Source organism: Phytophthora sojae (genome assembly GCF_000149755.1).
Source record: "Phytophthora sojae unplaced genomic scaffold PHYSOscaffold_4, whole genome shotgun sequence".
In the NCBI taxonomy this organism is placed as follows: domain Eukaryota; phylum Oomycota; class Peronosporomycetes; order Peronosporales; family Peronosporaceae; genus Phytophthora; species Phytophthora sojae.
In genome coordinates this window covers 1,903,385-1,923,873 of record NW_009258118.1, presented here as the reverse complement: position 1 = coordinate 1,923,873, position 20,489 = coordinate 1,903,385, and the positions used below count along the sequence as shown (strand labels likewise).

At 50.6% G+C, this 20,489-nt stretch overlaps 9 protein-coding genes across 9 annotated transcripts; 7 read left to right on the top strand and 2 right to left on the bottom strand.

The window, feature by feature from the left end:
* Positions 1-2,090: 2,090 nt before the first annotated feature.
* Positions 2,091-3,179, top strand: PHYSODRAFT_331085 (hypothetical protein; the record flags this gene model as incomplete). Its single annotated transcript, XM_009527826.1, has 3 exons — positions 2,091-2,102; positions 2,197-2,620; positions 3,028-3,179. 3 exons carry the CDS (start codon positions 2,091-2,093, stop codon positions 3,177-3,179), a joined length of 588 nt encoding a protein of 195 aa, XP_009526121.1.
* An 841-nt stretch (positions 3,180-4,020) lies between these two features.
* Positions 4,021-4,542, top strand: PHYSODRAFT_388917 (hypothetical protein; the record flags this gene model as incomplete). The annotated part of the gene is made up of 2 exons (XM_009527825.1): positions 4,021-4,273; positions 4,343-4,542. Coding segments are annotated over 2 exons (453 nt in total), but the record flags the coding sequence as incomplete, so codon positions are not given.
* Positions 4,543-4,545: 3 nt separating this feature from the next.
* PHYSODRAFT_502851 (hypothetical protein) lies at positions 4,546-5,037 on the top strand (the record flags this gene model as incomplete). The annotated part of the gene is made up of 1 exon (XM_009527824.1): positions 4,546-5,037. The coding sequence occupies one exon, from the start codon at positions 4,546-4,548 to the stop codon at positions 5,035-5,037; it is 492 nt and encodes a 163-aa protein (XP_009526119.1).
* PHYSODRAFT_264367 (hypothetical protein) lies at positions 5,031-6,048 on the top strand (the record flags this gene model as incomplete). The annotated part of the gene is made up of 3 exons (XM_009527823.1): positions 5,031-5,393; positions 5,419-5,698; positions 5,783-6,048. The coding sequence occupies 3 exons, from the start codon at positions 5,031-5,033 to the stop codon at positions 6,046-6,048; spliced, it is 909 nt and encodes a 302-aa protein (XP_009526118.1).
* Positions 6,049-6,965: 917 nt separating this feature from the next.
* Positions 6,966-10,181, top strand: PHYSODRAFT_300251 (hypothetical protein; the record flags this gene model as incomplete). Its single annotated transcript, XM_009527822.1, has 5 exons — positions 6,966-7,309; positions 7,687-8,446; positions 8,807-8,988; positions 9,168-9,642; positions 9,681-10,181. The coding sequence occupies 5 exons, from the start codon at positions 6,966-6,968 to the stop codon at positions 10,179-10,181; spliced, it is 2,262 nt and encodes a 753-aa protein (XP_009526117.1).
* Positions 10,182-12,672: 2,491 nt separating this feature from the next.
* PHYSODRAFT_300250 (hypothetical protein) lies at positions 12,673-15,022 on the bottom strand (the record flags this gene model as incomplete). Its single annotated transcript, XM_009527821.1, has 3 exons — positions 12,673-13,254; positions 13,555-14,855; positions 14,890-15,022. The coding sequence occupies 3 exons, from the start codon at positions 15,020-15,022 to the stop codon at positions 12,673-12,675; spliced, it is 2,016 nt and encodes a 671-aa protein (XP_009526116.1).
* A 786-nt stretch (positions 15,023-15,808) lies between these two features.
* PHYSODRAFT_459465 (hypothetical protein) lies at positions 15,809-16,168 on the top strand (the record flags this gene model as incomplete). The annotated part of the gene is made up of 1 exon (XM_009527820.1): positions 15,809-16,168. A coding segment is annotated over one exon (360 nt), but the record flags the coding sequence as incomplete, so codon positions are not given.
* A 462-nt stretch (positions 16,169-16,630) lies between these two features.
* PHYSODRAFT_300249 (hypothetical protein) lies at positions 16,631-17,068 on the top strand (the record flags this gene model as incomplete). Its single annotated transcript, XM_009527819.1, has 1 exon — positions 16,631-17,068. The coding sequence occupies one exon, from the start codon at positions 16,631-16,633 to the stop codon at positions 17,066-17,068; it is 438 nt and encodes a 145-aa protein (XP_009526114.1).
* A 1,830-nt stretch (positions 17,069-18,898) lies between these two features.
* PHYSODRAFT_285869 (hypothetical protein) lies at positions 18,899-19,342 on the bottom strand (the record flags this gene model as incomplete). Its single annotated transcript, XM_009527818.1, has 1 exon — positions 18,899-19,342. One exon carries the CDS (start codon positions 19,340-19,342, stop codon positions 18,899-18,901), a length of 444 nt encoding a protein of 147 aa, XP_009526113.1.
* Between the last annotated feature and the right edge of the window lie 1,147 nt (positions 19,343-20,489).

Genomic DNA, 20,489 nt, shown 5'->3' with positions numbered 1-20,489 from the left:
TTCTTCTTTTATTCAAGCCGCGGATGGACTCAAACGCACAAGTATTGGTGGAGATATGATGTCCTATTTCGGACGTTACAAAATTCGGTGACTTACTAGCCCCATCATTTTCTGCCACTATAATACTGGGCGTGGAGAGGAGAAGGCTATAATACCACAGCAATTCAAGGGCGTTTGCTCAACAGTGGCACTGTTGCCGAGCGTCCACATTGCTTACTTAGTTTTGGTTTTGATCGTCAACATTGTTTACTTCGTTTGTGTATGGGGAGGGGTTGAAACGCGAATTGCTGGGAAAGCAAAAACTACATGCAAGACTCCGACTCATCAAATGTGTGCATATTGTGTCAGTGTTGAGTGATCGGGGATCACTGAATGCCCTAGGGCTTAGGCCTTGATAATAGCGTTAATTGAGCATTATAGGGATTCGGCAGCTGGAAGAATCGATTCTTGGTGTTGGTTGCGCAGACTTCTATATTTCATAGAAAATCGGGAATGCAGAATCCCGATTCTAAAAAAAGTAAGGTGGATAGGCGTGCATTACACGCTCTATGCAAAGCTGTTCTCATATTCCAGAATACATGTACATATGGTATGCACCGTGTGGACTACGGTGATTCAGTGTTCCCGTAATCCAGCATAAAACTGTGCCGGATCACCAGGCCTTTTTTGCTGTAGGGTACAGCCTGTACTTCGAGGTATTATACATGTATTATTATAATAATACTTCGTTGTAACTTATTTTAAGTACGATGTAATAATACCGACACACAATCCTCTTTGCTGTATGTATTTCAGTTTATGATATTCTCTATTATCGTGGTACATTTATAGCCTCTTCCGATAACCGACGGAGTCAAAAGATGTACAACCCATACCTAATCAGCAAACTAGCATTTGTGTGCATTGCACTTGAATTTACTTCTACGCATGCATCATATAAATACATGCATCATATAAATACATGCACAAAATACGTTGTTAAAGATTACAATGAAGGCCGGTATACATACACGCGTCACATTGTCCCTGATTCACCCCACGTTTCTCCGCTGGTCAAGATGATGGGGCAAAGAGGAGCAGTCCATTCGCATTAAAGACTTGGCCTCGGAGGGCCGAGTCGAGGATCGTCGCAGCGCGAAGCTTCGGTCGCGGCGTCGGTCCGAGACTGGGGCTGGAGAGGCCAGCCCAGGGAGCGGCGAGGTGGGTCGAGCGCGTGACCGCGGCGATGATGTCGTTGACGGAGCCGGCACTTGATGGTCGCGCCTCAATAAATAAGTGCCTAAATATACGCCACCAGGTCAAGTACCTAGGGCCTTCTCTCTCTTGATAGTCACGCCTCAAGAACACGAATGGCGCTGCTCCACTAACTACCCTACCTAGCGTGGAAAAAAAACCGCCATCGGATGCCGCATCCATACGGAGCCGTTCGGCGGGGAAAACCAGGCATCTACGCACACACAGCTGGCTTGGAGAGCTCGATTTTCCTCGTATTGTGTCCAGTAGCAAAAACCATGATCTCTCCTCGCCGAGAAAACCATTTTCAGCCTCGCCTTCGTCGTCTCCTCTCAAAATACGGGAAAATGACCAAATCGGTATGAAATCAATTTTAAATGCCAAATCGGTATATTTCGTGACTGAATCGGTATGCGTTAATTTTAAATATTGAGGTGCGAACTACCACGCCACGGACGCCCTCGCTTCTTGCAGACTCCCAGACAAGTGTCATAACATTCTTGACATGGTTGCTGTACTTGTGGTATGAGTACGAACTACTTTTCGTGCTTATCTAGTGCAACACAACAATCAATATAACCTGGCATGCCGCCACCAAATTGATGCTCTGTCGGGCGGAGGAACGCTGGACACAGCTTTAAGAAGTTTGCTAGGGTTTTAAACGTCTTAGGCACTTCAGGATATATGGCGTCGCTGTCATGTGATCTTAACGGGTTGGCAGATTGGATGACCATATACTAAGAAAAACGATGAGAGTTTTCCTGACTCGACGAAGCTTTGTGGTTGGATAGATTCGAAGACTGGTGCCGAAGCTGAATTTACACTTCAACACGCACTGGACTTCGCATATTTCGTCGATGGCGGTGCAGGTCCCGCGCCTTCACATGTAGGGACGCGTTTTTCCGGCCACCAGCTTTCTCGCAGGACCGAGCGGGAAATACCAGTGGTCAAGGATCAGTACAGGAGGTCCACGAGCTCTTCGACCCGTTTAGCGATGACGATGAGTCGCCTCAAGACAGCTTGGAGCGCGCGAGCGCACCAGCAGGGTCTGCCACCACGCTGGGTAAGCGCGCTACTGTGTCGGATGGCGCTATGCAGATTGGTCAAACAAGCAAGCGTTCTCGGCCCGCGTTGGATCAGGACGCGCTTATTGTGGAGAAATTAAGCTGTGACCCGGAGCTGTTAGAGCGGTTTCTAAGTATTCGACAAGAGGCGGTGTGCGTCCGAGACGCTGCAGCAGTCCACGAAGGCAGTGAGAGCAAGCTACCGCAGGCGCTTGCAGCACCTTCTCCCCGCAAGAAGTCAAACACGGCATCCAAGTACGATTTCAACCCGCGCGAGGAGCAACAATTTGTGCATGATCGAGTGACGTCTGCCAAGCACAAAGGTAAGACCGGTAATGTTTATGTCAAGAGTATGGTTCGGTCCGAGCACGTGAAATTCAAAGCCCTCCCAGGCGTATGTACGCGGGCATTCGACATTAATTTTGGATCTGGCGGTTTATCTATTTGCCACCCCGTTCTAGAACCCGATTGGCGATCTCGGTTTCTAACGTTTTGAGCTCGCTTTGGGTCCACTCCGCGCAGTTGAACTCGACATGTTCGAGGAGGGGGGCAACGATTGGCAGCACCAAAGAAGCCCCCCCCCAGCTCGACCTCAACATGTTGCCAGTCGGAGCGAACTGTAAGCAACTCGCCTACCGTCGCGATGACTTGGCCGTAATGAACAGACCCCGCCCCCGTAGCCGCGACCGCTCGTCGTAGGTAGGACACACGCGCTGACTTGGTAACGTAGCTTGTCAAGACGACCTGATCCTCTGCCACAACACGAGGCACGACCCCTTCTTCTCCTTCGAGGCTGCGAAATGCCACTTGATCAGGTCCCAGCCGGAGTACCTTCGCGAAGAACGGCATGCCCATGGCCATGTCGACTTGCTCCGGCCGTAGATGGAGGAAGGAGCGTCTGGAGAGGCGAACCATCTTCAGGAAGGCTGAGGGTAGGAAGCAGGGAGGTGGTGAGCTTAAGCGCTAGAGCGGAAAGATGAAACTAACGACTGCCTACGGTCTCTACGGTGGTTTCATCTCTGCCGCCTTCCTCCTAAAAAGCTATTTTCACTCTTCGTTTTAAAATAACCATTTACAGCTTTCACCAATGCGCCTCGTCAGGAAAGAGCAGCTGGACGACGCATCCACAGCAGCTGAACAGAACTCGCCACCGTGGTTGTCCAGACCGTGTTACAATTTCTCTAAGTATTTCCTTTAATCATTACTCCCCATCGGTAGGATAAGTAGGATGGCGCGACTACCGGTAGCCTCAACTTTAAAAATAAAGTTTGGCTCTCCCTGCAACGGACGCGCGCAAATAAATAGATCACCAGCAAGCTTAGATAACAAGGACTTCAGACTTTCATTCCGCGTCGAATCTGACCTCGGGAAGATGCCAAAGCTGCAGGTTGGAAATCGGGTTTGCGGTAAAAGTAAGAAACACGCTGGCAAGACTGGAGTCATCCTTCGCGTGCTGAAGGAGGGCAGGCAGCACACTTACGAGGTCCAATGGAGTACGAGGGCTATTGACATTGTGTCCGCGCGCTCAATAAGCATTGAAGTCACTTTGAACCACGGTGGAGATGGCCAAACCAGCGATGGGGGCTCATTGGTACCTGGCAGCACGGAGGGTGCCTGCCAAGTAGTTTGGGAGGAAGAGAGTTCTTCTAGCGGCGAAGACGACGGCAGTGACGATGATGAAACACTCGAAGGCCACTCGGAAGAAGAAGACGACGATACCGTGGTCGCTCACGGCCGTATGTGGGTACCCTGTGATTCTGTCTCAGTTGACGCGGGGTGTCAATTTTCCTCGCGATCAACTACATTTCTGTGGCCGGCGCACGTTCACCTTGGGGAGAAGTCCTTAATTAAATACTTCTACATCATGTACCCCATGGGCACTCTCAATGAAACTATTCGACTTACCAACAATAATTTGGCGGCAAGTTCATTTCGCTCTATTGGACCAGGTGACTTTTTTCGCTGGATAGGTATTCGTTTAGCGATGGCTGTGGAGCCACGACGGGGATCCCTGCGGGTCTATTGGGAAACACAACACAAAGAAGGTTGCGTGAATACTCCGAGCAACTACGGGGAGAGATTTCAGATGACACGGCACTGTTTTGAGCAAATAATGTACGCACTTTCATTTTCCGACAACAACTCGACTAGTGACCCGTGGTACCCGATACGTCCATTGATTCAGGGATTCAACGATCAGAGAACCAAGCATGTTTCTCCTGGAAACATTATCGTAGTCGACGAGTGCATGAGTGCCTGGAAAGGCCGGGATGCTAAGTACACTCACGATGGACTTCCCCATGTGACTAAAATTGCACGCAAACCTGAAGGAAAGGGGACAGAGTTGAAGTCGCTCGCAGATGGAGATAGTGGTGTGTTGCTGGGACTCGAACTAATGGAAGGTACCGCTCGCCAACGTCGCAAAGAGTACTGTAGTGAATTTGGGGAGGGTACCTCGGTTGTGTTGCGATTGACGGAAAAATACAAAGGCACAGGGAGAACTGTTGTGGCTGATAGTGCTTTTGCCTCGGTGAAAACACTAGTGCAACTCGAAAAAAAGCTCGGTCTGTATTTTATGGGCATTGTAAAAACGGCAAGCGTAGAATATCCAAAGTGCCACATGAAAACTTGGATTGACACGCAGCCGACCCGGGGTTCGTTCAAGATCATGTCAAGTTTTACGGACAACGGAAACCCATTTATACGTTGTGCTGGGCGGATCGAAAGCCCAAGATGCTGATATCGAACCGTGGAACTACCCTCGCAGGCTCCGATAGTATTCGCACTCGTCATCGCACTGTGATCCGCGATGGCAAACTTGAGACACAGCGATACGAAAAGCGTGTCCCGCGCGAGCGGCTCCACGACGAGCGAGAGGAAGGCTGCTCCAAGGCCGCATTCATCGCAGCTGCGTCCAACGGCCACACGCTGGTGCTCGAGTTCCTTCAGGCAATCTACGCAGCCCTCGGATCTGGGGCGGCGGAGCTTCTTGCCAGACACGGCCACCTCGATGCAGTGACGTTCCTGACCCGTCATTTCCTCGTCCGGCGTCCCGATCTTGAGCCAGCTTTGGTGGCCGCTGCTGCAAATGGGCATGTCAACGTCGTGGGGTATCTAGTAGGGAGGGTACCGGATCCCGATGGGGCTTTCAATGCGGCGGCGGAAATTGGCCACGGTGGTGGTCAAGCTGGCCATGGACACTGCCAGTGCACTGACGGCGCGTCTGCAGCTGCGGTATCCGTCGCTTCGGTCGGCCAAAGATATGTTCAATATCGTGCGGAATGCCTCGCTGAAGACTTTCCGCAAGAAGATTGTGGATCTCCATACCAAGATCATGAAGGAGCTCGATCGCTCATTTGACACGAGCAAGCCTGGGGTTTATCTGCCCAATTACATTCCTGGTACGTTTCTGATTGAACTACTGGGGGTTGGTACGACGTTGGATGCCCTCCTCCCTTCTATCCCGTTCGATACAAAACAACGAGTGATTTTCCAGGACGGAGCGTTCGGGGAAGCCTATGGTGAGGACCGAACGCCAACGTACGTGCTGCTACCGGAAACCAACAACAACAAGGTGTTCCTGCTGCAACAGATGCCGCTGCTGTATAACTTCATCGCCGAGAAAAGGATGGTCACAGGTTCTGGATACGAGAACCCGGCACCGATGGATACGTTTGTGGCGCTGATGGATAAGTTTTTCACCACCAGAGAGGTGACGGTCCCTGTGGTATTTGCGTGCATTGCTGGATGAAATCGGTGGCTGCACTGCAAGGGTGTGCAAACCTCGGTCGCAACATCAGTATGACATTCAAGCACTCGAAGGATTTGCTGAGAAACATTGATGCCGCTGTAGCCAACAGCAAGGCCGTGATTGCCTTCAACAAAGCCAACGATCTCCTACGGCGGTGCGCTGCGGAGATAAAGCAATCGGTCTGTATGCAACATCTGTCACGCGCCAACCCACTGTTCGCAGGCCTTACGATGATGAACCACCACTTCCAGTATCTGCACATCGCCAACGAGGTCCTGTTTGCCACATCGAGATTTCGAGCGTTCGGCCACCTTTACAACGCGCTCGTGCAAGACGGATATCTCGACCACATTCCGTTTTTCGACGACGTGTTGGAGGTATATGATCAAGAGGTTTTCATTCCATCTCGTGCTGCAGCGAGTCGTGGGAGCTACTACCGTACGTACCTACTCAGCGCGAACTTGAGGGCTTCAGCGATCGATGCAGTGCACCGTGGGGAAGATGTCCCTGTTGGAGGTGAAGCCTACAAGAAACGCAAGGCCTTCCACTTGAGCGATGTGTCGAAGATATTCCGGCTGATGAGACTGAACGACAAGTCCGTTCTGAGCGCTGGATCGTGAAAAGATATACTGGAGACTGTCTCGGATGTATGCTCGAAGGAGCTGTTTGACACGCGAGTGCTATCACGAGACCTACTGAAACTGAATGAAGATCTCATGGACACGTTCCCTGAACTGATCAAGGTATTGGGTCAACAAGAGTATTTCCAGGAGATCGTAGCAATCCCAATAGCTGGCGAATCTCGTCAGCAACGTGTGAACCGGGCGCGGGAAGAGTCGGTCATGAAGTTGCTGATACCGCTCATGGATGCCATGTAGCCCCATGGATCTGTTGACATGAGCATGCTTCCAAGTAAGATGCCTACGTCGATTCCACTTGATATGTTGCTCGCCAAGGAAATGTGTCAGGAGGTGGCAGCAGTGATCAAAGCCAGGTTCGCGACCCCGCCACAAATCTGCGAGCAGAAATACTTTACATTCCCGTCACAGCCAGATTTTGCGACACAAGAGTATGGGAAACTGTTGCTGGATGAAAAAACAGAGAGTGAGGATGAACATGCCGACAAGGTGTTCGCGAAGTTGATGAAGATGATGAGCGAGAGCGCTGGCCCTCTTTCTACAAGCGATTTGAACTACCTCAAGTCGGAACTAAAACGCGACACTGACTTACTAAGCAAGGTGATGCCGAGCCCCGAGAAGCCGTACAATGAGCTTTCTACGCTATTGCATCAAGCAGCCGCAGGCCCTGCTCACGACGTCGAGTTAGTGGAATGGATGGTGCAAATGGGAGCTCAAATCGGACGGCTGAGACACTGTCGAGAAGAGCCACGGCAACAGGATTTACCATGCCGCCGACAGTTTTTACCGAATACCATGGCTGTGCATAGTGCAGCGATCGCAGGGCATGCGGACATTGTCCGAGTACTTCTCGAGACGGATAATTTCACCGACTTGAACACGCAAACGTTCCACACGAAGGAAACTCTAGCGCATCTGGCCGTCAAGAATGGGCATCGTGATGTATTCGACCTAGATAAGGCGTTTGGAATCGACCTTCGAGTCAAAGACGGTGATGGAGACGCGTTTGTGATGTAACGTCCGATCGGAAATGGTCGCGTGAGATTGCAGCATCGGCGGCGAAATTCTTTAATCCTACTATCAAAGACGTACGCAAGCGTGAGGCATTGTTTCGCTCAAAAGATGCGGAGCGACGCCGTCAGGCAGCAACTGCTCAGCACAACGTGGAGAATGAAAGTACGCGTGCAAGTGCCAGGAAAACAGCCAAGAAGAAGAAGAAGAAGAAGAAGAAGAAGAAGAAGAAGAAGAAGAAGAAGAACAACAACAACAACAACAGTAAAGTGGTGTCTGGCGCCATCAAGGAGGAATCAATGATCGCTACAGCTGCAAAGTCCTCGAATAACAGGTCGGTAGAAAGTGCGCGCATCTACTTGCGCCTCCTAGATGCAGCTGGTGCCGAGGTCGACGAGAGTTTCGAGTCGGAGAGTCTGACAAAGCTCGAGAGTATGCTGAGAAGCAAGGAAACGGCGATTTTCAACCGTCTCAAAGACACGAACGTTCCTGCCAGTGAGAAAGCCGACGTCGTGGAGAATGCTTGTGGAATGATTAAGGAGTTGGTGTGGCTTGTGAAGTCGCATGCCGAACCTAGCAGTCTCAACTCGACGTACCCTCATATCCGATCCGTGATTGCCACCGAAGCGTCAATCGGTATCAACTTGATGCAGAAGTTCTACCGTATTGACCACGCCGTCATTACAGTTCCGGAACTGAATGACGTCCGCGAGCTCTGTGCAACGACACTGGAATTTGCCAAATTTGTCGTATCCGCAGCTCAAATCTCTGTCTCTGTCGAGAGAAATGGACAGGCTCGCGAAACTCTCGATGTGCTGGAGAAGCGCTTGCTGAAGACTCCATTTCACAAGCGAGAGCCCTCTTTTAGAGAGGTGGCACAAATTTACTCGGAGCGTCGAGAAGCCATGGGACTCGGTCGGACATCGAATGCTGACGCGTTTCGACGCCTAGAATGGTATCTGACGAATGTGGTGGAGAGCTACGATTTGCAGTTGGCTCTCGATGCGTTGGCTGGTCGGCCGTTGTACTTTGAATGCAGCCCAGCGGCCAGTACAACAAATCAACATCTTGCTCAGTTGAAGCTTCTTGTTGATTCGATTCCCGTGCAGTTCAGTGAAATGAAGGGGTTCGCGTTCTTGTGCGATAGCGATATACGAATTGTCTACGGGGGCGCTACCAAAGCCGATGTGGAGCGAGTTCAAAGGGTCGTACTCCAGATGTTCACTGTCCTGGGAGCCCAGTTTGATCAACATGGCCTACAGACCTGTAAAACTTCCCTTCGTATAGAAGGGTTTGTCTCTTCGGGTACCGGGATCGTTCGAGAGGGTTGATGCGAGTGACAACATTCTTGTTGCTAGGCAAACAAAAAAAAACTTTTTAGCACTTCAGAATCATTTTTCAGAATTCACCTTGTCGGAATTTGGTCACGTCGCATCAACTTCATAGACTACCAAACCCATGATGGAACAGACCGAGCTCCTTATCCACTGCGTGCTCACCAGCACTGGCGGAGAAACTATCTTTCGTCTCGACAGGAAGCTGTGGGTACAGTCTCAAAGACGCGGCGTTTTCGCAGACCATCGCGTGCTCAGACGCCGAGCTCAAGCTGATCCTAGCGAAGAACCCCGACGGTTCGTGGCCAATTGTGACAGACACAGACATCAGAAGTCTCAACGTTGGGAGGTTACCGCTATGCTTTGTCAGCATAGTAGACAACCCGACGCAATTGGGGAGCAGCGACTTCCTTGAGGAATTCAAGTTCCGAGATTCCGTAAATCTACCAAGACCGAGAGAAGTGCACGTGCTGGTCCAGACGTCCGAGCCACTAGTTATACAGCCGATGCGGAAGCCAGAACTCGATCCTGTGTACGCTCTGGATAAAGGCAATATGTATTTCGTGATGAAGTCGTCAAGACATTACAGAGAATTCATCTGGTATCCTACTGTGGGGCGAACAACTTGCCGAAACCTGACAATTTACAGATTCCGCTAGTCGTTGCTGGCTCTGGAATGGGTAAAACAGCTTTAGCGAAAAACTATATTTTCAAGTGCCGTGAGACCTGGCCTCCTGGAAAACGAGAAGTATTCGGGCTTCACCGCGACTTGTGTCAGTGTCGGACAATATTTCTTCGGCTTGCGTCTGCTGGAGATGCTATAACTATAGAAACGGCAAACCAGGCGCTTGCACAAGCCGTGGGGGAGCAGCTTCAGCCTGGAACAGATCGCATACAGCAGCAATTGGGACCATTCTCGGTGTCAGGATATGTCAAGCGTCTAGTCAAGGAAGTGAGCCCTCTTTTTATTGTGATTGATGATCTCGAAAGGCTCTTCCAGTCGCACGGCCGCTTTATCCAGTTTTGCAGAAATGTTTTATGGTCATGGATGCAAACTCGACAAATCCACCTGCTTGTCCTGAGCTCAGTGCCATTGTTTGAGGGCAAGAAGTATGATATTCGTGTGCCTGGCAGCGTTTGCCATCGTTGAAGGCGGAGCATCTTGTGGGTATTCTGTCAAAAACGCAGGTGTGTGGAGAAGGTCTGGAAACGCTGCAAGATCACTGGAACTTGGAAACTGTCAAAGACTTGAAAAGAGCATCGGGAGTTTTGGTTGAAAAGACCTTGGGGCACCCACGAAAGCTATTTTGTCGGGTTCGAAGGGCAGCAAACAACTCGATCTTCGACATGGCGGACCCTAAGTAGCTTTATTTTATCGGTCGGAGCTCAATCGCAATCGAGTTGGATGTGGCACGCAAGGGTTAAACTATTCAATAAGTCACTCGGTACAGCATGGCAAATTATTGACAATAGGTAGTCAGTTTTCTTTTCTTGCATGCGCAGCTTAAATATACTTCAAAGTACAAATTTCACCTTAAACTAAAATCTAGGCACAAGTGACTCTCGATGTTCACTATTCACGTCAAAAGTTTGTTTTGCCACGCATGTTTCGAAAGATGCTAAAGCTTGTGGCACATGCGAGAAGAAAAGAAAAAAAAACTGTGGGAAGAAACTCATGAGTGCGATGAATGTTGCTTTCTTGTCAGAATATCCAGTCTCATTACCGGTGCGCATTGCACTATACCTTGAATTCTACATAGTAAACCCAAGTACCTACAGTGGTTAGAGGTGCACGTTCTTCAGGTCCTACTTCATTGCGGTTTGGGCACATTTCCGTTCTTGCGGACGAAGTCCCAGAAAGCCTTGTATTTGGCCACGAATTCGTTGTCGGTTCCCATGCGCTTCGCTCGTAGGGTGAGGGGCGTCTCGCCCTTGTTGTACAGCTTGATGAACTTCTGCTGCAGTAGCTTCTCGTACATTTTCCCAGCAATTCGCGTTTCAACCCCTCCCCATACACAAACGAAGTAAACAATGTTGACGATCAAAACCAAAACTAAGTAAGCAATGTGGACGCTCGGCAACAGTGCCACTGTTGAGCAAACGCCCTTGAATTGCTGTGGTATTATAGCCTTCTCCTCTCCACGCCCAGTATTATAGTGGCAGAAAATGATGGGGCTAGTAAGTCACCGAATTTTGTAACGTCCGAAATAGGACATCATATCTCCACCAATACTTGTGCGTTTGAGTCCATCCGCGGCTTGAATAAAAGAAGAATACAAGGGGAACACGTTCATATCCACCGTGGTGGCCGCAAGGGAGAGTTGACGACTACCTGCCGCCCTTAAGACAGCATCTCTTTTTAGGAGTAAGAACCCTAATGGGCGGGCAAATTTTCCTCAAGGAAAAGCGGTAAAACTAGAGCGAACTGACCACTGCGACCTTCGCCAACGAATAGATCTTACAAACACTTACTGGATGAACATGATCTAGCATTCGATGGCACAATACAACATTATGTGCTTCACGAACTTTGTCGAGGCAAGCTCATTGCCGGAGGCACCTTAGGGTTTAACTACACCATCGACGTTATTGTGAAACTTTATACTTTCACTAGTAGAATTTTTGCTTTGACGTTGTTATAGTCGTAGAGAGCCTCTATGATTGGATAGGGATTGAAGCAGATGGGTTAATGCATTCAGTACGTTTTATCGCATAAAGTCAGTTTTACACGTGTTGTGCACTGAACCAATCCAGTCTCGCCGTTCTAAAACAAAAATACAGCGCCCGAGACGACTTTTTGCAGAGCTTGTTGCGCGAAAACGGCTGCGAATTGGCTATTTTTAGCACCAGAACCATGCTCAAAATGCGCGGTTTTACCACTGTCTTGAGGTGCGCACAACATAGTACACCGTGCGTCAATAGCAGCGGGTAAGTGTTAATACTTCAGCATTAGTAAAATGCCGTAAAATGAGTTTACGGTCTTTGCTCATAGCCAAACGTAGGCACGGTTTAACTCCATCCCGGTAGCAGCACAGTACAAGAAAGCATGTAGACTATCACGCCAAACACAACAACTTTTGCCTCGGGCTACGCATGTTTGAGTATCATCACTGATAATTCACTCAGCAATCAGATGCTTTGCAATGATTTTGCCGACCATTTTAGACGCTAAATATGGCAAAGCTTGCTCCTAAATATGTGTGAAAAAAGATACACGACCTGCTAAAATTATGCCTAAATACACCTCCTCATATATACATATATATCGACTTGGGAGAGCCTGTCAGCAGCCATGCATTGGCCCAGTACCCCCCCGTCCATGATCCCCAGCACATCCAACCTCTTATGCATAATTGCCGTGTGTCTAGGTGCTTGTGGATAAAAGCCGACAGAATTGCAGCTGCCTAGCCACAATTGCACTTTCAAAAGTGCAATTGTGGCGCTTTTAGCGTAATTCTAGGCCTCCACCCAACTATGCACCTCGATTTTTCGTAAATCTAGCAGGTGGTCGCTATAAATACAGCAAATCTCGCCTCATATTGCCAAAATCATTGCAAAGTACAATAAAAGAAATGAAACTTAAGAAAAACTTCAACTGAGGCGTTCCACTCTTACAGTCACCAGCGAATACCATTTTATTGTCAATTAAAAGTGGCAATTCCAGCATCTTCATCGACATAGTCGTCGACATCCCAGCGAAAATACACCTCTCGTAACGCTGGAGGTTCAGCAAACGCGAAAATCTGGGACAGAACATGCCGGTCCACACCATAGAGTCTAGCGGATGGTGCCTTGTTGGTCTTCTTGTTCGCCCCTGGCTGGCAAGCACTCGGCGCTAGCACACTAAGAAATGCTAGCTTGTTTTCTGTCGGCAATATGAGCGAACGATCGATGGGCTTGGGGTGCAGCTTTTTAAAGCTGTCGAGGTACTGTTGGTGTCTCCTACCAACAATCACCTCAAAGTACTCGATTGTGGTGTTATGGGCACAAGAGCGTTTACATCTGCTGCGAAAGCAGGTGGGTTGTAGTCTCCCCGGCGGCGACTCCATCGCCACCACGCCTTGTTCAACCACACACGGAGACGACGAACACATTTCACAAAAGGGTTGTCTGCTTGGCTTAAGTCGTGGCAAAGATCCGCCACATGGTGCCAACGGATACTTTGTTGGTGGGGATATTTGGTTTTTGGGTGTGAACTTCACGGAGATCAAATTGCTCATCAACTAGGCCACCGCAAAGCGACAACTCTTCCAGATTCGGGCATCTTCAAAGGATGGAGCGTTCGTGAAGCCTCATCCTTGGACCGGGGTTCTCAATTGTCAACAATATCAGGGTAGGCCCAACGGCTCGGAGAAAGACCGCTACGCCGTCGGAAGAAGCCTGCTCATCCCTCTCGAAACTGAGAATGAGGGATATCACGCCATTAGACCTTCTTTTAGCGGGACTCGCTTCGGAGAATTCCAAGTCATTACGCTGGACTTGGCATCTTCCGAAACCTGGTATTATCACGTTCACCCACTCACTGCTGCCATCGTCACTGAAAGCGCGGACGAATTGAATTGCTGTAGGAAATGTGAAAACTGTGGAGCCCTCGACAGGTTCACGACGACCATTAACTCCCATCGGATTGGAGCATTCGCCTTCAGCGTTGCATCCCGTTCGTCCACCCTGCCGCGAGGACATTCAAACAGCTCTTCTTCTGGGTGTTCTGAGTTCAATATGGCCGCGAACGCCTCTTGCATGCCTTCAAAGCACATCGTCCGAATGTTAACCAGTGTAGGAGACTCGAGTGAGGAGCATTCACGAGCCCTCTTGGAGAAGAAGGCGTAAGCAATCCATTGCCGCCATTCGTGAGTAGTTATTTCGTGATCAAATGTCATCTCATCATACGGCTCGAGCGGGAACATCAGCTGCATCACTAAATTGCTCGTTGTCTGGTTGACTACCATCGCCGACCCCATTGCGTGTAAGTCCACAGGGAGCAGCGTTGGATCGCAATCCAGAGACAACAAATCCAGTTGGTGTTGATCGGAATCGCACCCGAACCGATCAGGGTACGTGACTTCTCGAGAACGTCGAGTGCTGCCAAAGAGATGCGCCATGAGTTGACCAAACACCTTCCGCGACTCAAGTTCACTCCCAAAGTCTCGTAAATGCCTTTCAGCACAGAGAGACACTTCGGAGAAACAGAGGTTTCGCGTCATCATTTTGCCCATTTTCGTCACCATCGCCGGCCAAGTCATCACGTCTTCCAAGTCAGCAACCAAAGGCTTGAGCACGAACATGCATCTGAGCTGTTCCGACCGCACCTCTCGCGGTTCCACACTCTTCCACATGTCATGAATCGTCTTCTCTGCTCTCAAAATGTTTTTGAGATAGTGCGGTCCTCCGTCATAAACACATTGCACCGGGATTCGAATCTCCACGCCAGGGTTGTAAGACTTTAGCTTGGTATCAAAAGCTGCGATTTGTGCGAGCGTCTCGAGATACCCATCTACAGGCATCTCGTGGTGGTCGGTGCCACAGAATTGGACCAGATTCAGACCAAGATGGTCTTCTTCGTATGCCGTGCGTTCGTCTTGCTCGTGATCCAATACCAGATAATACTCAGCTGGAAGATCCCGTTCTACATGTAGTTTCGCACTCCCCTCCTTCCCCAAGCGCACGCCGCAGTGCTCCTTCAGCAGGTACTTCCAGGCCAGTTGGTCCACGTGAGCCACTGCTGCCAAGAGTGCCAGAGCCTCGCGGACCTGGCAGAATTTATCCTGGAAGTAGTCCTCGCCCGACCACTCCATGTCCAGCTCGAATTCCTCCCCGTCGGAATCTTCCGTGAACTGGCAGCGCATCGGAAGACTCACCTCCAGCCGGTACTTTTGCCCACACATCCCAGTCGCGCTCCAACGGCTTGAGCTTGATCTTCTTGTGCAGCACCTTACACCACGGCAGTATGAAGCTCCAGCGCTGCTCCATCTCGAAGAGAGCGGTCGCCATCGCGATCCGCCACAACGTTTGAACAATATTACTGATAATTGGATACAATTTGATTATCGCCTCGAAAAATATTTTTGATTTTATATTCAATCCATTTTAATTTGTTTCTTAACAAATACCAATAATAAGAATAATGGTATTATATACGGAATTATTATTGTCAAATAATATATTTCAAATACAGTGAGCATTCGAATTGTGAATTCGCCTGGAAAAGTGCAGCTACAGCAATAGATACATCTACAACAACTCCGCGTAGCGGCGGCACTCGGCTAGTACGTAACGAAAATCGTTGGCGGACATTATCGTGATGCTAATGATTGATAAGTTTTAGCATTGGGGTTAAATAGTGAGCAGTATGCTGTCAGCATTTATGGCAATATATGTCGGCAAATGATGCATCTGGTTCAACTCAGTGGCGAAATTCCCTCGCAAGGCCCCCGCCTCCCTCGATAGACAAAGATGGCGGCCCCTCCGAGCGCGTACACCCACGCCTACAAGGACGCCACCAACTTCTTCCTGGACTGGCTGCTGCGTGCACGTGGCCGCGGACATCACAGCCGCGTGCAGCTGCAGACTTACTGCGCCATCGTGGAGGAGATCGCGGCAGATCCGTCGGTTCTCACGCCAAAGCTGCTGCAAGAGCTGCCCAAGGCCCTCGCGGCCTGTCAGTGTGCCATCAACTCGTTCCTGATCCAGCAACTGGTGCTGCTGCACAATTCAATGGTGGCTTTGAAGACCGCAGGCGTGAAACCTTCCGGCCCTATGGATGTGTTCTTAATGATGATGGAGCCGTATTTCACCACGCGCGTCGTGACAGTCCCCGTAGTTTTCACGTGCATTTGCTGGATTAAATCGGTCGCTGCTCTCCAGGGGGACGGAGGGCTCGGTCGAAACGTGAGCCTTACGTTCAAGCATTCTGTGGAGCTTGCACAACGTATCGACACCAACTTGGAGAAACGAACGAGGCTCTCTACAAAAGCCAAGGAAATGCTGGAGCGCTGCTCCGGGGAGATAAAACAATTCAGACAACTCAAGCATTTGGCAAGCGCGAACCCGATATACGTGGGGCTTTCGATGCTCGAATACGACTTGAAGTATCTGTACGTGGCCAATGAAGTTATCCTGTCGTCGTCGACATTTTGCGCGCTCGGCCATCTGTACAACGCACTTGTGAAGGAGGGATATCTGGAGCGTATTCCTGTTTTGGACGATGTGCTGCAAGTGTTTTCACTCCGTCACGACATGCGACCCACGGTGCTTACCACCGGTCCTTCCTGTACAGCCGCAACATTCGACCTTCTACGCTGAGTGCGATTTATCGTGGGGAAACTCCGCCAGTTGGGAAAGTAGCACTAAAACAAGGGAAACAATTCCACTTGAGCGATGTGTCAAACATCTTCCGGCTGCTGATGCTGAAGGACAAGTCCGTTTTGAGTGGTGTGCCATGGATGGAGGTCCTGTATAATGCCGCGCACGCAGACTTGCTCCAAGGAGCTTTTCCAGACGCGTGTGCTATCGCGAGATGTGCTACGACTTTTCAATGATCTCACGGGTATGTTTGACGAGCTCTGTGCTGTTTTGAATCGACGCCAGTAGTGCGCCAAGATGGCAGTGTATCTGGATTTCGATGACTCGCGTCAGCACCGGCAAAATGCTGCTGTGGTGGTGTCAGTAATGGCGCTCGTGATGCCGCTTCTCGATGCTGTACAGCATGATGGATCAATCGACATGAGTGCGCTCTCTGGTGGGCTGGGTACTACGGTGACGAAGGACGTGGTTGTGACTAGGTGCAAGAAGGTGGCAAAGGTGATGAAACGCAGGTTTGGCACTCCAACTGTGGAGCAAACATACTTCACTTTCCTACCACGGCCGAATTTCGTCAGTCACGAGTACGGCACGAAATCGTTCAAGGAAGTTACGCGAAATGAAAAGCGTGCCTTCGTGTTGTTGGTGTTGATGCACATGATGAGAGAAAGTAAGGGGCCAACGCCAAGCAATCGCGAGCTCAGCTGCGAAGCAGATAAGTTAGATAGATACGCGTAGGTACTCGTCAACACCTGTTCGGCTTGAAGTCTGCCGCTCCCAGCACACAATCGACATGCGACGGCAGCACGCGTCCTTCACGGCGTTCTCGAGCTGTGGGCTGTTCTCGCCTCTTTACGCGCTCATCTTGATAGTTGTGAGCTGGTAGAAGTGGCTCTTGTACGCGCTCAGCAAGTTGATAGTCGCGAACTGGATCAGCAACCCCGGCTGCCCTTGCTGTTCGTAGCGAGCACCAATCCGTAGGGTGTCGTGCGGGTTTGGGCCATGGCAGATTCGCTGCTCCGTGCAGCAACTCCAAGTACCTCTGAAGGGCAGGCATAGCGGTATGTCGGAAGGTGTAGGTGATGTCACGGTCAATACACCAACCACAGCTCACGTGCTGGCGACCCACACACTGGACCAAGTAGCGCTGCTACTTGTGCGTCCGCTCGCGCTGAATCAGCACTTCAAATAACCTGCCGTACGCCTGGTGAGCTGGTCTCCCACTTGATGTCAAGTACACATTGGGGTCGTATGAGTCGTACTGGTAGTTAACGACCCTGTGTTGCCTGGTATACCGCGACCGTGAGGCAGCTTAAACGCCGCTGTGGCCGCAGTACTCGACGTCACGCACGGCCTAATAGCACGGACGGCACCGGAGATTAGCGTAGTAGAAGGTGTAGCACTTGGGGATGCCACACAGCTCGTGGTTCTTGGTCATGACCGATTCAAGGCTGTAGCAGCCGTCCAGGAAGTTGCACAGCTCTCCACGGAGTCGGTTGTCTCGGAAGTCCGACTCCTTAAGAAACTTGAGGCTAGCAATGCTATCGGCCACTCAGCCCTCCAGCGCGTTGTCGAAGAGTTAGAGATCCTCGAGGTCTTCAAGCTCGCCCAGCGTCTCTGCGATGGGGCCGCTGAGCTGGTTGCTCGACAGGTTAAGGAACTCGAGCACCTTGCAGCAGCCGAGCGACGGCGGGATGATGCCCGTTAGCTCGTTCTTCCTTAGCGACAGGAACACGATCACCTGCATGCGGCCAATATCCGTCGGGATTTTGCCCGTGAGGCAGTTGCCGCACACGCTGAGCTTCGTGAGCTGCGTGAGTTGACACAGCGCGTCGGGCAGCAGCGCCCCGCAGAGGTTGTGCTGCAACAGCAGCGTCCGCAGACTCTGGGGCTTGACCAGTTTCTTGGGGGTCGTCCCGGACAGCGAGTTCTGGTACACATTGAGCTCCTGCAGCTGCTCGCAGTCGCCGATCTGGCGCGGGATGGCGCCCGAGAGGTCGTTGCAGCTCAAGTCAAGGCGCTTGAGGTCGGCGAGCGTCCCCAGCTCGGCCGGGATCTCGCCGCGCAGCTGGTGCTTGGACAGGTCGAGCACGCGGAGTTGCGGCAGGCGCGCGAGGCTGGCAGCGGGCAGACACCCCCTCAACTCGTTGGCCGGCAGCTCGAGCGCCACGACGTGGCCATGGCCACTTCGACGCCGACCCACTGCTCCGGGTTGTGGTAGAGCTCCACGAGCGCGGCCACCTCGGTCGGCGGGATCTGTACCTGTAGCGCGAGCCCAAATTACAGCAATCCTCCGAATAGGGCACCGCTGGAGATGGTCGAAGATCGGGGTCGCAATAGCGAAACCAAGTCACATCTTTTGCAAGTAATTACGCCAAGTACCTAACAGTAAAGACGGTAAAAAACGTTAGAGTAAAAACGGAAAACACACACCAACGTTGGAAACGTTGGACGTTTTTACCTGCCCTTAGGGCATGCCTTCTGCTCTTTTTGCAAAGAAAAAAGATGGGATTCGACGGCAAACACCGCCCTTGTTACAGTATCTGCCTGCACTACCCACACTCGGTTTTAGGAAGTTATTTTTGCAGCTTCTTTTGCTTTGTTTTGTTCATACCGTGTCTTGAACATCCCGGGCAAAAAACTCTTTTCCCCCATCTTCTTCGCCCTGACACTGATCGGAGTTTCCCCTTGCCTGTACATGATCCTCGTGAATCCCGCCCCGAAGATATCACGCAGCTTCGTGGTTAAGGTGGTTTTGAGCTTGCCAAGGTGATTCTTGAGGCTTGATGTAGAGACACCTCTCTCTCCATCGCCGTAGTCGTCAACGTCGGCATCGCCCTCCTTCTCGTCGAGCCGCAGGTTTTTCTTCTTGTTGGCGTTGTAGGTAGCACTCAGCGCGAAAGCCGGCTCGGAATCGGTCGTAGCGGAGTTGGTTACCCGGGTCGAGTCTGCCCCGACGCTCGATAGCAGCGTGATCAGCGTCGCGAGGAAGATCCAGAGCAGCAGACGCATGGCAGTAACTCGTCGGAGATGCTTTGGCGGAAGAAAGGAAATTGGAAAGTGATGCAAACCAACGTGTTCTGCGCGGTTACCTCCGGACTGGATGAGCAGAACTCACTGAGTTGCATGGTTGTCTATGTGTCTCAATGCAGGTTAGGGTTACCAGCCGGAGGAGGGGGGGGGGGGGGGTGAAAGCGATTTCCAGGGTTTCACAAATTCGCCCCTACCGAACCTGGGGCCCCCTTAACTATTGGCAAGCCTGGGCTCTACGATGAGCCAGCCTTGCCCTTTGGCTTTCTAACGAGCCCAACTTCACTTAATGATATTTCGTGCGGCCTTCAGGCCGTTCCGTTTACTAGAGCACTCGTGGAACTTTGGAGATTTGGCGTGGGTGACCTCCGTCCCCGCCCAGCTGCCAGACAAAGTATGGCCATGATAAAACCACGATTTGCATTGGGGTGTTTTTTTGCGGTATCAGCAGCAAGAGCCGGATTGAATATGATCATGTTTTGCTTGGATCGGTTTTGGGATCGGGCATTGTAGGGCTGACACGGCGCGACTGCCGCCCAGTGGTGACACGAGAAAACGTTAAAAACACACGTTCAGATCTGTGTTGCAATATCTCGTTGCGTAAGCCGCGAGTCGATGTGAAAGAGAAAGACACCACGGCGAAGGCTGTAGTCTACCTAAGTAATTAAGTATGCGTTGATATGATTCCCCCCTTCACAACTGAGCAGAGTTGCCGCGGTAAGAGACTTGCGAGAACTAAGTACCGTTGGGAGCCAACATACTAAACTAATATGAACCGAAAGCCTTGCGGCGCACACAATGTTTGCAGGTGGACATCCGTTACTCTATGAGTCGTCAATATACTAGTAGTAGTCACCATATCGCAATATTTACAATTGCATAACTGTAACCCGCTGTTTCGTAGCTCTTTTTCCAAGTAGTTCGCGAAGCTATTTGCTAACGATCAGGGCTAAGAAAGCCCAAATAACCACTGGTATTCTATCTGAAATAATTGCCTGGGCATCGTATTTTTTGCGCAATATGAAATAAATGCGTGCACCAGTACGAACAGTATTTGCTGTTATGAGCATACGCAAGTTGCTGCAACACGGTATAATATCATCATCAACGAGATGTTTACACGAACTGC